General features: G+C 34.0%; 1 protein-coding gene across 9 annotated transcripts in view; it reads right to left on the bottom strand.

Moving 5' to 3' along the window:
* NAA16 (N-alpha-acetyltransferase 16, NatA auxiliary subunit) overlaps window positions 1–18,830 on the bottom strand; it is a 79,639-nt gene that overhangs the window by 40,326 nt on the left and 20,483 nt on the right. For 7 of the 9 annotated variants that reach the window (XR_009516749.1, XR_009516750.1, XR_009516751.1 and 4 more), the window contains exons 8-9: window positions 17,706–17,801; window positions 12,829–12,935 (exon numbers count right to left, since the gene is read on the bottom strand). Coding sequence is in view for 6 of the 9 variants with exons in the window: in XM_059995524.1 (XP_059851507.1) it covers window positions 12,829–12,935; window positions 17,706–17,801 (203 nt within the window). In the remaining 3 variants the exon portion in view is untranslated. The remainder of the gene's footprint in view (window positions 1–12,828; window positions 12,936–17,705; window positions 17,802–18,830) is intronic. The other 2 variants (XM_059995522.1, XM_059995527.1) reach the window with 2 other exon arrangements.

The raw sequence follows: 18,830 nt of genomic DNA on the forward strand, positions 1-18,830 counted from the left end.
GGAATTTATTCCTGGAATGCAAGGATGGTTTAACATAAAAATTGATCAATATAACTTGCCACATCAACAAAATGAAGGAAAAATACCCACGTGATTATCTCAATTGCTGCAGAAAAAGTATGTGACAAAATTCACCACCCTTTCCTTATAAAAACATTCACCAAACTATGAATAGAAGGAAACTATCTCAATATAATGAATGCCAAATATGAAAAACCCACAATGAACATCATACTTAATGGTGAGAGACTGAAAACATTTCCACTATGATCAAGAACAAGGCAAGGATGACTGCTTTCATCACATCTATCATCACAGTACTGGAAGTTCTACTGCTGGAAGGCAAGAAAAAGAAATAAAAGGTATTCAAATAGTAAAGAAAGAAATAAAATTATCTCTGCAGATGATATGATCTTACTAGTAGAAAACCCTAATGATTTCACAGAAAAACCTGTTAGAATAAATGAACTCAGCAAAGCAGCAAGATACAAAAAGTCAGTACACAGAAATCAGCTTCACTTTTACACACACGAACAATCTGAAAAGGAAATTACTAAAGCAATTTCATTCACAACAGCATCAAAAAGAATAAAATACTTAGAAATTAACTTAACCAAGGAAGTGAAAAACTTGTAAAATGAAAACTATAAAACATTGCTGAAAAAAATTCAAGATGACACAAATAAATGGAAACACATCCCATATTCATGAATTGGAAAATTTAATATTATTAAAATATCAATACTACCCAAAGAGATCTATAAATTCAACATTCTCTCCATCAAAATCCAAATGCCTTTTTTTTTTTTGCAGAAAAAGAAAAGCCCACCCTAAAATTAACATGGAATCTCAAAGAACCCCAAAGAGCCAAAACAATCTTAAAAAAGAACAAAACCAAGAGGACTCACTCCTGACTTCAAAACTTACTACAAAGTTACTGTAATCAAAACAGTGTGGTACTGGCTTAAAGACAGATGTAGAGACTAATGGAATAGAACAGAGAGTCCAGAAATAAACCCTCGCATATAAGGTCAAATGATTTTTGACAAGGGTGTCAAGACCAATCACTGGAGAAACAGACGTCTTTTCAACAAATGGTATTGGGAAAACTGCATATCCACATGCAAAAGAATGCAGGTGAACCCCTACCTAATACCATGTACAAAAACTAACTCAAAATGAATCAAGGATCTAAATGTAAGACCTAAAACAATAAAACTCTTAAAAGAAAACATAGGACAAAAACTTCACAATATTAGATTTGGCAATGATTTCTTGGATGTGACACCAAAGGCACAGATAACAAAAGAAAAAACTGACAAATTGGACTTCATAAAAATTTAAAAATTTGTACACCAAGATGCCATCCATAAAGAGGCAACCCACGGAATAGGAGAAAATATTTGCAAATCATGTATCTGATACGAGGTTAATACCCAAAATATATGGAGAACTAAAATTCAACAACAAAAATCTAATTCAAAAATGTTTGATAAAACACTTGAATAAATATTTCTCCAAAGATATACAAATAGCCAGTAAGCACATGAAAAGATGTGCAACATCACTAGTCATTAAGGAAATGCAAATCAAAACTACAATGAGATGCCACCTCACACCCAGGAGGATGGCTACTTTAAAACAAAACGAAACAGAAAACAACTGTAGACAAGGACGTGAAAAAAATTGCAACCCTTGTGCACTGCTGGTGGAAAATGGTACAGCTGCTGTGGAAAACAATACAGCAGTTCCTCAAAAAGTTAAAAATACAACTACCAAATGATCCAGCAATTCCACTTCTGGCTATATATCCAAAAGAACTGAAAGCAGATCTCTAAGAAATATTTGTACATCCATGTTCATATCATTGTTCATAATAGTCAAAACGTGGAAGCAACCCAAGTGTCCATGGACGGAAGAATGGATGAGCAAATGTGGTATAGCCATACAATGGGATATTATTAAACTTTGAAACGGAAATTCTGAAATGTGCTACAACATGGACGTTACGCTAAGGGAAATAACCTAGTCACAGAAAGACAATTACTGTATGATTCCATATCAGCCTACTTAGAGTTGTCAAAATCATAAAGACATAAAGTATAATGGTTGTTGCCGGGGGCTAGAGGGAGGGAAAAACAGAAAGTTGTTGTTTAAAGGGTACAGAATTTCAGTTATACAAGATGAAAAGAGTTATGGGGATGGATGGTGGTGATGGGTGCACAAAAATGTGAATGTAGTTAATACCACTAAACCGTACACTTAAAAATGGTCAACATGGTAAACCTTATGTTAAATGTATTTTGCTGTAATAAAACAACAACAACAAAAAGGTGGTTCTAAAAGTGCAATCCTCACCATCAATATCATAAATGTCAGCATTAGCATCATTAGTAGTTTGTTAGAGATGCAAATTTTTGACCAAACTCCAAATTTATAGAATCAGAAACTCTGAGTCTAGCAATGCTTTTAGCAAGCCGCCAGATAATTCTGACATACCCTAGAGTTTGAGAACTGATTTTTAAAAGTGCTGCAATAAGACTATTACTACAAAGCAAAATAAAAACCAATAGGCATTTTTAGGGACTTGCCTGGTGGTGCAGTGGTTAAGAATCCACCTCCCAATGCAGGGGACACAGGTTCGATCCCTGGTCCAGGAAGATCCCACATGCTGCGGAGCAACTACTGAGCCTGCGCTCTAAAGCCCACGAGCCACAACTACTGAGCCTGCGTGCCACAACTACTGAAGCCCACACACCTAGACCCCGTGCTCCGCAACAAGAGAAGCCACCGCAATGAGAAGCCCACGCACCGCAACGAAGAGTAGCCCCCACTCGCCGCAACTAGAGAACGCCTGTGTGCAGCAACGAAGACCCAACACAACCAAAAATAAATAAATATTTTTTAAAAAGTAATAGGCATTTTTAACCCACCAGGATCAATCTCACTGAGAGTATGTGTAACTTAAAAAACGTTCAGTACTCAATTTATGGAAGGATATAGTTTTCCATGAACTTACACTGCCATCTACTGGCAGTTACTAAACCCACAGCTAGAGCTTTAAATAAGGGTGTACCTTTCCATCTCTAGGGTGAAATAAATTTTTAAAATCAGTTTTAATCATTTTAAAAAGTACAACAAAATATATACTGAAGTTACACATAATTCTTCATAAAGGAGTATAAAATACTACTGAATAAAATAGAATCTCCAGCTTCAGAACTTCAAAACAAGATTTAATTGGGGAAATAAATCAAGGTAATGGAAAGTTCACATGAAATGTCCTAAATAAAAAAACTGCAGAGAACACTGTCCTTCCTGGTTTATTAGGCATATTTATTGAATCTAAAAAATGTATATTATAGTCATTCACTCAGTAATTAAGTGAACAATTCAATTTTCCAAACTTGTCTATGAAAGTTAGTCTAAGGAGTTTTACTAAGGTATAAAGGACCCATTTTACTTCAACTTTACTTACCATTTATATTTCAATAATACTGTATAACTGTATATTCAATTATATAATTGTATACTGTATAACTATATTCAATTATACAATATAACTGTATATTCAACTCCTTTCTTGCAAAACAACATGTAATGGCTATTCTTGTTGAAAATAGCTATCTGCCGCTGCCAATTAAAATCAAGAAAGCCAATCCACTTGTTAGGTATCTAAGATCACAATAAAACTTTAAGCCTCAAAATAGCTTAAATTATACAGTCAAAATTTTTTATGAACTGAAAAAATTTCCAAGTTCAACCACCTTCTCCTGATTTAAATATTTTCTTCTAACAGTTGTAATTTGACCAGGATTGAAAAAGCTTTGTTTCTGCTAATAAAATCTAACCTGGGCAAATGTTGTGACTATTGTAGATAATTTCCTAAATTACTGCCCTTATCCAGCTTTTCTTATGTATGAGTTAAAAGAATTCTTTACTACCCTTAAAGACAAAGCCCTACAAACCATATCTGATACACAATTTTTCACAATATGAATACAGATCCCATTTAAAATGTTACTGTAACATGAAAGGCACTGAAACTGTCTTTTCAGACTTTTTTTTTAAACCCAAATGAGAAAACTAAGCACAACAGTTTATCAACAAGGACCAAAATTGTTGGATTAATTTCTAATAAATGTACAATTAACAGTGACAATTTTGGTTCCAAAGGAGCTAGCTAGAGATAAGTTGTCCAAGATCATGACACTAAAATGAAACTAGGTAACTTCTTGCAGAGATGAGGTGTGATGGGTGGGGATGGTGAGAGAACGACCAGTTCTTGAAAACCCTCTCTGAACCAAGCACTTTACAAACTTTATCATTTAATTAAAGAACACAGCAACTCCTTAAGTATTATCTTCCCCAACTTTATGATCCAGAAACAGATTCAGGTAGTTGCTCAAGCAAATGTGTGATGGAGTCAGGATTCCAAACCAGGCCTGATTCCAAAGCAATGCTCCTTTCCCTATACCAGTATTTCCCAAAGAGTGGTGCCCACGCTGGAACAAGAGATGATTACAGCTAATTCACCAACTGAAACTTTTTAAGTTAGATTTTAATTTTATGTGTTTTATAAAAATGATACTAGCACAAATCTGTGGTTTTTACGAAAAACAAAAAAGTAATCAAATTTACTGAAAAATATTTTTTAAATAACACTATAGGTGTTATGTAGATTTGGCAAAAATTGTGAAGGGGATTAATAAATGTCAGCAGACATTATAGTATACTGTGATACCTTCCTAGGTATTGGAATACCTAGGAAAAGTATTGGGTTGGCCAAAAAGTTTGTTCGGGTTTTTCTGTAAGATGTTATGGAAAAACCGAAAGAACTTTCTGGCCAAGCCAATACTTGCTTTTATTTTCTTCTCCCAAAATTTAACTGTTTTTAAACAAACAAAAAATGAATTCATGATCATTACAATTACCATTAACTGTTGATCAGCATGTCTGAAAAATACTAACTCTGATACTGTTACCACTGCAAATAATGCCTTCTGGAATTTTTAAAGATAGAACTGTTATTGACTCATTTTTTCCCTTTTCGTGAGAAATCCAGGATTCTCACAAAGAAACATTCTTAATGTAGTCCTTCTATTATTTAGAGCATCTAAGAAAAAAATTCCTTATATTGCCCTGAAATACAAATCAAACTCTTGCTTTCCTTGCCAATTATTCCCCTGTATCACCTTCTGAAACGCCTAGTTTTCCAAAAGTATATATGAAATGAAGCATTTTTAGAATCATTTTGCTTTACTAGTAACTGTGAAGCCATTTTTACAATGATAACAGAATTCTAACATTTTTATAATGCTGTTTAGCTTCATTTTTTTCCTAACTTACCTTCACAATTACAGTTAGGTAGTAAACAGATACAAAACTCAAATTTTATACCTGCCTGAGTTAATTAAAAATAAAGAAAGAATCAAAGATACCTTACAGATAATATATTCCAGGATCAAAATCTAGTTTACCCACCACCTCCACCAACAAATTATAGTTGTTTCCCACTAACAACAGCCAAACAATTTAGTACTTCCCATAGAAATACTCCAATGAAGTTCATGATGATTCTCTTTCTCCACTGAACAGGCCAAGTTTTTTGTAACTCTTTGGGTCTACAGTCACCATTTTCTAAAGGGCACACAAACCTCTACATGTTCTTTAACTGAATGAGGATCTTGGAATATTTTCATAGTATGGGCAGATTTAACACAAAAAAAATGTCCTCTGGGAAACAGCCTACCTCCCCTTCCTGTGTATGGACAGCCATACACTTTTTGTTGAGACATCTATGCTTCATCCAGTCAGTCTCGTCAAGTACTCAATTTCCATGTTCTTACTCATATTCACTGCACCTGTGCACTGATGTCCAGCTTCAATGGAATCAAATGCACCTGTAACAACCCAGCAAACCTTGATGATTCACTGCCTTCACTCAATAGTCTGACATAGTGAATAGCTACAGAACAAAACTGCAAAGTCCTTTCCATTATAGGTGAAAATGGAAGTCCAGAATTAATTTCCACCTCTTATTTAGGGTCATTCTGGTTTCTTTTAAAACACTAAAACAATTTTTTTCAATGTATATACTGTAGCCTTGACAGTTGAACTAAAATTAAATAAAAACTGATTTTACTCAGTATCTTTCCGTGCAAATAGAGATCTTTATCCTTAGAAAAAACATTTTTCTCATCGATTAAAACTGCAAAGTAAAAAACAAAAATACAGAACACTAAGCACATATTAGGGAAAAAAAATGGAAAAAGATGAGCAAATTAAACCTAAAACCAGCATAAGTAAGGGTATAATAAAGATTCGATTTGGGAACCAATAAAATAGAAAAGAGGGGCGGGGAAATCAACAAATCCAAAACTTGGTCTTCGGAAAAGATTGACAAAAGTGCCAAACCTTTAGCTAGACTGACCAAGAAAAAAAGAAGACTCAAGTTATTAAAATTAAAAATTAAAGAAGAGACATTACTTACTACTGACTGGAAATAAAATGATTATAAAGGAATATGATGAACATATATGCCAATACTGGATAACTTAAATGGACAAATTTCTAGAAACACAAATTTCAGAAACCAAATAAGAAGAAATAGAAGATATAAATAAACCAATAACAAGTAAAGAGTTTCAACAGGTAATCGAAAACTACCCACAAAGAAAAGTCCAGGCCCAGATAGTTTCACTGGTAAATCCTACCAAATATTTAATACCAATACCAATCTTCACAAACTTTTCAAAAAAAAAAAAAAAAAACAGGAGAGAACACTTCCCAACTCATTATAAGGCCATTATTACCCTGATATCAAAACCAGACAAAGACATCACAAGAAAACTACAGTCCAGTATCTGTTAGAAATATAGATGCAAAAATCCTTAATAAAATACCAGCAAATTGAACCTAGCAACATATATAAAGAATTATACAGCACAACCAAGTGGGTTTTATCCCACTAATGCAAGGTTGTTTAACATCTGAAAATCAATTAATGTAATATACAGTATCAACAGAATAAAAACAATAAACACATGATCATCTCAATAGACAAAAACCATTTGACTCAATCCAACACCCTTTCACAATAAAAATGCTCAACAAACTAGGAGTAGGAGGGAACTTCCTCAACATTATAAAGGGCATATACAAAAAAATCCATAGTTAACACAATATTTAATGGAGAAAGACTAGATGCTTTCCCACTGAGATCAAGAACAAAACAAAAATGTCAATGCTCATCATTTCTATTCAACACTGACTGGAGGTTCTAGACAGGGTAATTAGTCAAGAAAATGAATAAAAAGGATACAAACTGGAAAGGAAGAAATAAAACTTTCTATTTGCAGATGACAGAAATTCATTACACCAACTATAACAACTAATAAACAAGTTCATCAAGGTTACAGAATATAAGAACAATATACAAAAATCTACCGTATTTTATATACTAGCAATAAAAAAACCTGAAAACTAAATTTAAGAAAAATTCCAATCCAAAAAACACAAAAACACTAATCCAAAAAGATAGATGCACCCCTATGTTCACTGCAGGATTATTTACAATAGCCAAAATATGGAAACAACTTAGATGTCCATCAATGGATGAATGGATAAAGATGTGATGTATATATACAATGGACTATTTACTCAGCCATAATGAAGTCCTGCCATTTGCAACAACATGGATGGACCTCGACATTATGCTAAGTGAAATAAATCAGACAGAGACAAATGTCACATGATTGCACTCATATGTGGAATCTTAAAAAAAATTAAAAAAAAAAAAAAAAAACTCAAACACAAAAAACAGATTAGTGGTTACCAGAGGGGAAGGCGGTTACGGGGTGGGTGTGAAATGGATGAAGGCGGGGTGGGGGGGTCAACTGTATGGTGATGGATGGTAACTAGGCTTGTAGTGGTGAACAACTTATAGTGTACACAGATGTCAAATTATAATTGGCCCTATATAAGTTTCAGGATGTACATCTAAAACTATATAATAAAAAAAGAGAAAATACTTCCATCTAGCATAGCATAAAAAAATAAAATACTTAGGAATAAATCTAACAAAAGATGTATAAGACTTATAAACTGAAAACTACAAAAAATTGTTGAAAGAAATTAAAGACAATCTAAATAAATGGAAAATTTCCAATGTTCATAGACTGAAAGACTTAATAGTGTTAAGATGGAAATACTTCCCAAAGTGATCTACAGATTCAATGCAATCCCTATAAAATCCCAGCTGGCTTCTTTGTAGAAGCTGAAAAATTGATCGTAAAATTCATATGGAAATAAAATAAATCTTTAATGGCCAAAAGAATATTAAAAAAAAAAAACTAGGAAGATTCACACTTCCTAATTTCAAAATTTACCCCAAAGCTACAGTAATCAAGACAGCATGATACTAGCCTCAGGACAGACATACAGATCAATGGAACAGAAATGAGAGTCCAGAAGTGAACCCTCACATTTATGATCAATTTACTTTCAACAAGGCTATCAAGACTTTCAATGGAAAAAAAAAAACAAATGGTGCTGGGAAACTGGACAAACACATGCAAAAGAATGAAGCTGGGCTCCCACCTCACACCATATACAAAAATGAACGCAAAATGAATCAAAGACTTTAATATAAGAACCAAAAGTATAAAACTCTTAGAAGTAAATACGTGTAAATCTTCATGACCCCGAATTTGGAAATAGGTTTCTTATATACAACACAAAAGCACAAGCAACACAAGGGAAAAAAGATAAAATGGGCTTCATCAAGACACTTTTAAGAAAGTGGAAAGACAATCCACAAAAGGTAGAAAATATTTTCAAATCATATACCTGATAAGAAACTTGTACCTAGAATATATTTAAAAACTTACAACTAATAATGAAGAGACAAATAACCCAATTAAAAACTGGGAGAAGAACCTGAACTGACGTTTCTCCAGGGAAGATATACAAATGGCCAACAAGCACTTGAAATAATGCTCAAAATAATCAGTCATAAAGGAAATGCAAACGAAAACCACAAGGAGATAGACCACTTCACACCCTCTAGGATGGCCATAATCAAATATCATATAATAACAAGTGGATTGTTGGTGAGGATGTATAGAAATCAGAATCCTTATACACTACTTGTGGGAATGTAAAATGGTGAAGGTACTTTGGAAAAGAGTCTTGACAAGTTTTTGAAAAGTTTAAACATGGAGTTACCATTTGACCCAGCAATTCCATCCCGGGTATACGCACCCAAGAGAAATGAAAACATGTACATGCAAAAACTTGTACACAAATGTTCACAGCATTATTCATACCAAAAGGTACAAACAACCAAAATGTCCATCAACTGATAGATAAAATGTAGTATAGCCATACGACTGGACATTATTTGGACATAAAAGGCGATGAAGTACTCATGCTACCACACAGGTCAAAATATTTATGCTGAGAATAAGAAGCTAGAGAAAAAAAGGCCACATATTGTTTGATTCTGTTTGTATTAAATACCCAGAACAGGCAAATCCAGAAACAGAAAGTAGACTAGTGGCTGCCTGACTGGGCGAGTGCAGCGGGCAGATATGAATGGGGTTTCTTTTTCGGGTGATGAAAATTTTCTAAAATTACTGTGGTGATGGTTGCAAAACTCTGAATATACTAAAAATCAGTGAATTTGTAAACTTCAAATAGGTCAATTTTATTGTATGTGAACTGCATCTCAATAAAGCTATTAAGAAAACAACAAAGATACTGGGGGTAAGCGGCTGACGCTAAGTGGTAGAGGCCAAGGACACTGCCAAATATCCTGTGATGCACAGGACAGGCCCTAGAATTACGCAGCCCAACATGTTGGTGACGCAGTTCTTTGCTGTGGGGGGCTGTCCTGTGCACTGAAGAGTGTTCAGCAGCGTCCCCGGGCTCCACCCACATTAGGTATCAGTAGCACACCCACCAGGCTGACAACCAAAACATCTCCAGACATTGCAGAATGTCCCCTGGGGGACAAAATTCCCTCCCCCGCCCCACCTTGAGAAGCACTGCTCAAGAGGAAGAGGACTTTCCAAACTGCTTGTGAAACAATAGGTGAACTTCCACAATAGAAGTAAAGATCAGCAAATCTGGTTACATTAAAATTTAGCTTCTTTATGTTTTAAAATAAAATCTCATTAGAAAAGCAAACATAAGAAAAGAAAATATTTAACACTGCCTAATGCTGGTGAGGGCACAGTGAGCCTTTCACACACTTTGGTAATGGCAATACAAATTGATGTTTAACAAGAATAACAAAATGTTCTTACCTTTTACCCATTAATTTATTCTGAGAATTTATGAGACAAAAATCCTAAGTAAAGCTATGTGTACAAAGATATACTTTTTTAACTGCAAAAACTTTGAAAATCAAAGTTCAGTTGGAGGTATGATTTTGATAAAAGATTATGCTGTCGTTAAAAAGAAGATATTGAAGACTACACAATAACACATTAATTGATTGTGAAATTGCTGGGGGGAAAAAAACCAAAATATTTATGGTCAAAATTCACAATTTAAAATGCTGGAGACATTTTTTAAATACTTTTTGACACTTGTACTATATCCTAAGCTAACTTCAAAAGATAATTTTATTTTCATGGTCCCTGACATGGATTATTTTTTAAGACTTGGAAGCTTACAAAACTATAATTGTTTATCAGCCTTAACCTCTTTGAAATCCTTCAAGAGTTAAAATGCAGCCCTTAGCTAAAAACAGGACTCACTGCTGATTAGAAATATGCAAATTTTAAAACGCCCTCTAGAGTAATCACAAATATGTGACCAAAATGATTTGAGAAGCATTTCCCATACTTGTACATTTCTTCTCACTATACTAAGTTCTGACAACTTAAACTCAATTTTCTGCAGCTTAATTCAATTCTCAAAAACACATGGTAAACATTCCTGTTGCATGCTCAAAGATTAACACTAAAGAGATGTCAAAGGTTCACATATAGATGAATGTATTCTCACTGCCTTCTTTAAAACTGCAATTTCCAAGCTTTATAAAATAAAATACCAACAAGTGCTTAACACCTTTAAGATGGTAATTTTGGATCAATATTGGAGAGATTTTTTTTTTAAGTCTATGCCTCTTATGAAAACTGAGAAAGCCAGTGAAAGCCCAGTGATACCTTAAGGGGAACAAATTCTGTAAGGAATTCTGTAAGGAACAAATTCTGTCTTCAGTACTTGCTGTAAGACAGTGTTACAAAAGCACTACTCTATTCTCATTCACATACATGTTCTTTATTATTTCCGACATTTTATCTCATCTTTCTTCTCTGTCACCCTTGCCTAAATGAGTAAGAGAAGAATTTTGGCAAATGCTAATTTAAATAACCTACAAAAATTACTGGTAGGCACTGCTACATGTTTTCATATGAATCAATCACTATCAAAAAAAATCAATAGAAAAAAATCAACTGCAGAAAAAAATTGATAACAGTACCATTGCAATCAAATAAAGCATACTACAGACATCAAATAATTGTTAAGTTTTGTTTGTTTGTTTGTTTGTTTTAATGTAAATGACACTTTTTACTATTCGGGTACTATAGGTCTCTTTCCCGAAGTGGGGATCTGCCCAATTGGCATGGAGACTGGGTGCACCAATGGTAGGAACAGAGTACAGAAGTTCTGTTAGCCATCCTCAGCCACTCCCCTCTAGATATTATCAGTTGTCCCTTTTAGTTTATGAAACCTGCTGCCAAAGGAAGAAAGTGTCAGTTATACCTAACACTGACTTTTTTCAATATTTTATTATTCACAATTATTACTAATTTACAAATAATTATGGGTCAAAACTAAATAAACATAAAGTGATATAGGTTTAACTAAAAATATTTTAGCATTTTTAATAAAATCTTTTCCTTATCCACTAGTAACTTTCAAAAACTGATTACAGAAATGAACACAAGATTTTAGACCTTAAGAAATAAGAAGCAATGCTTGGAAATAGAAGTATAATTATTTTCTATTAACTTTTAATTTTCTAATTAGCTCTCTAATATAAAACCAAGTCTATTTCCTAATTTTAAAAAGCAGAAAGTGATTCTCTTCATTTGAAAACTAGCTAAAACTACATTAAAATGTAGCCTATTAGTTAAAACTAACAGTGCCAAATGACATGTTACTGTTGCAGTAACAATTTTCCATGCTCTAACTTTATTTTATTTTATTTATTTTTTTGTGTGTGTGATACGCGGGCCTCTCACTGTTGTGGCCTCTCCCGTTGCGAAGCACAGGCTCCGGACGCTCAGGCTCAGCGGCCACGGCTCACGGGCCCAGCCGCTCCGCGGCATGTGGGATCTTCCCGGACCGGGGCACGAACCCGTGTCCCCTGCATCGGCAGGCGGACTCTCAACCACTGCGCCACCAGGGAAGCCCCAAGCTCTAACTTTTAAAGCAAGCATAACGAATTTAAAAATCCGCAGTCATACCATAAAATAACAGATAATCATCAAATAGTTAGATATAGACCTCTGGTGACAATAGGTCAAACTTAAAATCCCACTACAAAAGTATACCCATTAAAAACAACAACCTTTATTTTAGTGCTTTTATAAACCCTTTACTCAGTAAATTTCAGATTGACATTTCCTTTGATACTACTTATAGTACATGCATACAATTTCAGTTCATCTATTATTAGACTAAGGTGCACACTATTATTAGAATAGAGAAAATGATTGAATCATAGCATATTATTTACATGGAAATCCTTCTGTAATAATTAAGTTAGTAAAAAAGACTACAGCAAATTGAATAAAGACCAAATTTTACCTTTTCTGTATTGTAATATAAAGATTTCAAAGTAGTAAACAAAGGTGGGCAGCCTTTACTGAAGTTAACCCTCAGGAACTTATCCATTAGTTCTCTAAATTTTTCACCTAGAAACAAAAGTGTACTTTGTTATACTTCGACTGATGCAAACAGTTCGCAAAATTATTTCATAAATAAAAATAAAACTCCTTCAGAAACAATGATTCCCCTAGCCAATGTTTACACCCCAAAAGTCAGTCAGCATTATTTGTTACCGCCAAAAAGCATAACACCAAATATCTCGGTTTGGTTGGCAAGTGTATTTTCCCTAGATGCAGATTCAAAGTATCTTCAAGGAACACTTCAAAAGATAGATAAACAAAATGACTGTGCAGCTTTGAGGAAAAGTAACGTACTATCTATTCTGAATACAGTCCCCATAGGAAGTACCTTTCCTAATCTCACTGACCAGCAGAGGCTCAATGCTACTATCTCAATCCTACATCTCAGAAGGCACTCTGCAAACTATATAAGGATTCTACTGTAACCAGCACTATATTTAAGTAGCAGTCAAAATATCTTTTTAAACGCTAACACGGTATTTACAAATGTTTTCCGAATCAACTAGTGATTTATTTCAACAGTCATTCATTCCACAATCATCTACCAAGCACCTACTATGTGCCAGGCATTGTTCCAGGTATCCAGGATATAGCCGTGATTAAAACAAAAAAATTGTTTTTAATTCTGCCCTCATGGAAATTATTAACATTCTAGTGGGTGAGACAGACAGTAAGTAAAATAACATCCGTAAGACATCAGACAGAGCCCTGAGGCATGCTAACATTAGAATTAAATAAATACCCTATTTGTAACATCAAGTAAATAAATCTCCTATTATTGCTAAACCCTTACCAAAAAGTTTGTGTCACTTTTTAAAAGCAGAAAAAATTGAAAAAATTAATTTTAAATACAAAAGCTCTAACTTTTTGACAATAAGGGTTAATATGTAAGGACATGGATTTGCCCACTCAAAAGAAAAAAAAAAGATACATATATGTCATGAATGTTTTAAGCTAAAGTAAGACTACTGAAATGACCTTTCTTAAGGTTTCTTTATGAATCACATTTCACCAAAATACTCAACAACCCAAGTGGTTATTTTTATTTGTTGTGACTGACACTACTGAACAAAACATGCATACTCAACACATTACAGATATCATAAATATTAAGAGGAGAAATTTAAATTTTATTGAGTGAAAATTTTATCTACTATAAAAACAGGATCAACATTTGTTACCTCAACTTACTACGAAGACTGTTTTCAGATGATCTCTAATCTTGATAACAGAGGAAGTGCTGGAAAGATTTGATCTCTAAAACTACTTTTGAATTTTAAGGAAGTAATCATGTATATTCAACCCAGTGTGGTATTTTGTGTTCCTTCGGTATACTTTGTATATAATCTTTTGAAAATCACAGATTATCAGGACTGCACAAAATTTCACTCTGGGTTAAATATACATCATTACTTCCTTAAAAATTAAAAAGTTTCAGAGATCAAATCCTTCCAGCACTTTCTCTGATATAAAGCAAAGGTTAACAGTATTGTGGCAGGCAGTCAGGGATGTGACACTGTCCACTAAAAGCCTCAATTTCTCCACTGTAAGATGACGGTAACACCACCAGCCTCAAGAGTACTCTTTCATGACTCACACAAGATGAAAAGTAAACAGCATAAGCACACAGTAACCACTCAATAAATGTCTATTATTTACACCTTGACATCTGATAGCTACTGCATTTCTATAGTTAAGAAAGTTTTCCACATTTGCTATCATCATCTACTGAGAAAACATGCATTTTATCTTCATGTCAGAGGCTACTCTGAACTCCTCTTCAACTTTCTCAATCTATTTAGATCATACTGGCAATTCTACTTAAAAGACAATGTACTCAGCTCTCAAGTATCCACTATATTACAAGCCTCTTCTCCCATTAAACTTTTATTTCAACTGTGCAGCTAGCTATGATAAAGAATGAGGAAGGTCTTCCATACCGATATAGGACTGAATTCCAGATACACAGTTAAGTGAAAAGGAAAACAAGGTGCAGAACAATCTATGTCACTTTTGTACAAAAGGTGGAGGAAAAAGGAAAACTATACATAAACCCTCAAACACATACTTTTGCTTGTATATGCACAATGTATTTCTGGAAGAGTTAAACCATCTACTAGTAGCAATGGCTGTCTCTGGGGAAGTAAACTTGGTGGCCAGAGGACAGAGACACAGAAAAGACTTTTCAGTTAAAACCTGTTTTGCACCCTTTTATTCAGAACTGTATGAATGCACTGTCTAAACCAGAAGCCTACACAGCTACTCAACTGCTCAGTCACACACTATATCCCCAAATTACTTACTATTTACCCATCTCATAATTTTTTTCTTTACATATAAGAAAAACTGTTTCACAAAAATAAATAACCTCCCTTCTTCCTAACTATTTTAAAATAATTCTTTAGTACCCCCATAGTCTTTCCTTTAGGGGGAAAAAAAAGCTATCAATCATTATGTGCCTGACTCAGCCATAAAAAGGAACAAAATTGGGTCATTTGTAGAGACATGGATGGATCTAGAGACTGTCATACAGAGTGAAGTAAGTCAGAAAGGGAAAAACAAATATCATATATTAATGCATATATGTGGAACCTAGAAAAATGGTACAGATGAACCGGTTTGCAGGGCAGAAATAGAGACACAGATGTAGAGAACAAACATATGGACACCAAAGGGGGAAAGTGGGGAAGGGCTGGTGGTGGTGGGATGAACTGGGAGATTGGGATTGACATATATACACTAATATGTATAAAATGCATAACTGATAAGAACCTGCTGTATAAAAAAATAAAATTCTAAAATTTAAAAAAAAATCATTATGTGCCTGTTTAGCACTGCAGCTTGTAAAACAAGTTATCTGACTACAGAGATGCTATGCTAATTCTTCACTAGATGTAGTACAGATTCACCTAAAAACTGATATCCCAAAAAACACCGCTAAAATAATGAACATAAATAGCAAGATCAGACTGTATCTGATAGCCTGGGAATTTACTCTAAATAATGGTGCATGTTTTCACTACAAAAAAGAAATGATAATCATGTGACCTAATGGAGGTGTTAGCTAACACTACAGTGATAATAATATTGGAATATATAAATGTATCAATCAATACATCATACACCTTAAACTTACACATTGTATGTCAACTATATCTCAATAAAAAATAAAAACAATCCAATGAAACAAAAATAAAATAGGAGCAAAATGGGATTAGCATTCTCGTTTAATACTCTGGATTATCTCCTTCCCTCTTTCTCCCTCCTTGGCCAGTGAAGACTAATAGATCACGATGAATTAAACTAGCTATTTTGAAAAGTACTGTTTTCACAGCACTTAATATTTCAGGCTGTTGGAGAATCTCCCCAGGACTTTGGCTGTTCACTAATCTGTAGGTAATAAACATTTTTATCTAAAAACCAGTAAGCCTTTTTCAAAACTTGCATTCTCAAGTTCCATCATGTTTCTCGAGAAAGATCTTATTGCCTTTGATAAAGCTAAGATACCTTTCTTATTACACATAAAAATATTTCTAAACACGCGAAAACACTTCATGAAGTATTCAGCTGTTGCACAGGTACAATTAAGTAGTTGCACAATTTTATATATGGTCCCCAGAGCTTTGTAAATACATGTATGTTAGAACCTCAAATGACGCTGACCTTGAAGCCCAAGCCGTCAATACCCCTCAACTGAGGCCTAGCTTGTACAAAGATCCTTTTAGCGTTTCAAAGACAATGTCCTAGAGGGTCCAGAATGATCCCACTTTTACCCAAATCACACTTTACATTCAAAAACTGGCTCCAGGTTATCTTTCAGTAAAAATATACTTCCTACCTTATACACAAAAGGCCACCTATGGTATGATTCCAATTATACAAAATGTCCAAAACCAGCAAGTCCACAGGTACAGAAAGTTAGGTTAGTGGTTGCCTGGTGCAGGGGTTGGGGGCTGGGAGTGACTGCTAATGGACATGAGTTTTCTTTTCGGAGTGACAAAAATTTCCTGAAACCAGGGAGTGATGATGGTTGTGCAACTCCCTGAGCACATTAAAACACTGAGTTGCACACTTTAAAAAGTGCATTTTATGGTATGTGAGTTATATTTCAACAGGCTGCTATTTTTTTTAAAAAGGAGATACAGAAATGTGAGCTCGAGCATCTTCCAGAAAACGCTTTTACTAGGGAAATGCTCCCCTCTGCACAGTACATCCCACCTTGCAAATTCACAACTCATATACTGAAAGTTCTAGGAAGTCCTGCAGAAGCCTGATTGTTGTATTTAACCAAAAGTTTCCCAAACTCATTTGAATGAAGAATATCTCAGTACACAGGCATCCTCCCCACCAAGCCTATTAACATCCACTGGGACTTAATGTTCCCTGGAAAACATTAGGAAATCTGCCTACTTCACAAAGCTGAAACAAAACAGGGAGGATCAGAATACTATTCATCATTTACATAAATGAAAGGCACTATTTATTTTTAAATAAATTTGTATCTACTGTCTAACCCAGTACACTTCTAAGAGGTATTTCATGTATTTTTAAAGTCAGTCAAATAAAAAGCTTTTAATTTCCATTCATCTTTTGATAAAAAGAAAATAACACAATTATTTAAACAACATATACATAACAAATAAATAACTGATCACTCCCACCCCCAAGACTGGTGTAGATGTAAACTCTATTCCAGAAACAAGTTTTTAAAATGTGAATGGTGTTGAGTAATTTCAACAAGTATTATTAGTGTTACAAAAGATATCCTAATATTACCTGGGACAAGATTCAAAGGTAATCTTCTAGGTGAAATTGCTCTGGGGTGCTGCTTACTAATTTCTTCATAAATTTGAAGCCTTTCTTCTAAAGTGCCTATTATCAGTAAATATGCGTCAGATTCAAAGCATCAAAACTTTTATCTATGATAAAATGCTAATAAACTTTAAAAATTATGTTATAAATTAAAAATCACATTATCAATATTAAAGCTGCTCTCAATTTTTGTAAGAATGACATTAAAAACTCTGTGGCAATGAAATAATCATTAAATCACCATTTTAAACCCAAAGTCCAGAGAAAACCAAAATGTCACCACTCAAATCATATACACACAAGACAGACTCAAGATACACTGCACTTCTCTGATATTCCTGCATGCACAACCCATGAAAAAGAAAATGTTCCTTTATAACGTATCTTACATAAATCCTCTAACCCAATATAGCCCACATAAACCCAACAAAAGTCTATAATGCCTATAGATAGGCTTAAAGAAGCAATAGTTTTAGGGTCATGAATGCAATATTTTAAAAGATGAACTCAGTTTCTAAGGAGGCTTGACACTTAAAATCTTCAATGAAACTCTATTACAAAGAACTCCATTAGTTCATGTCCCTGGCCAGGTGCCAAAAAAAAGAACCCCATTAGAACAGACTTTTAAAGTGTCAATTACTTCTCCCAAATACTATGATATAAAATATACTTATAACAGAAAGTTATATCTTCCCTGTCAAGACCAACCTAATTTTATAGTACTAAATACAGGATCTATATGTAAACTACATTAACAATCTGCAGAACCGGATCTGGGTCTAGTTTATTATTCTAAAATAATATCCAGCATAATTTACAAAGAGAAATTACATGCATTATTTTACATAAGCAATAAGATAACTTACAGCAGAATTTTTAAGAAAAAGCAAACCCATTTTTAAACTATAAGGTTCTAGGTGGATTTTAATTCGAACCACAGAAATATAATTATTATAAAAATAACCCTTGGTGCTAGCAGTCAAGCCACCGTGAATGTAGTGTTCAGTATCGAGATTATAAACAAGCGCTTTAAAAAGTAAAGTCCGATTTTGTTTAGACTCCTTCCTTCCCCCAGTAATACACTTTGGA

The sequence above is a fragment of the Delphinus delphis genome, chromosome 18 (assembly GCF_949987515.2).
Source record: "Delphinus delphis chromosome 18, mDelDel1.2, whole genome shotgun sequence".
NCBI lineage: Eukaryota > Metazoa > Chordata > Mammalia > Artiodactyla > Delphinidae > Delphinus > Delphinus delphis.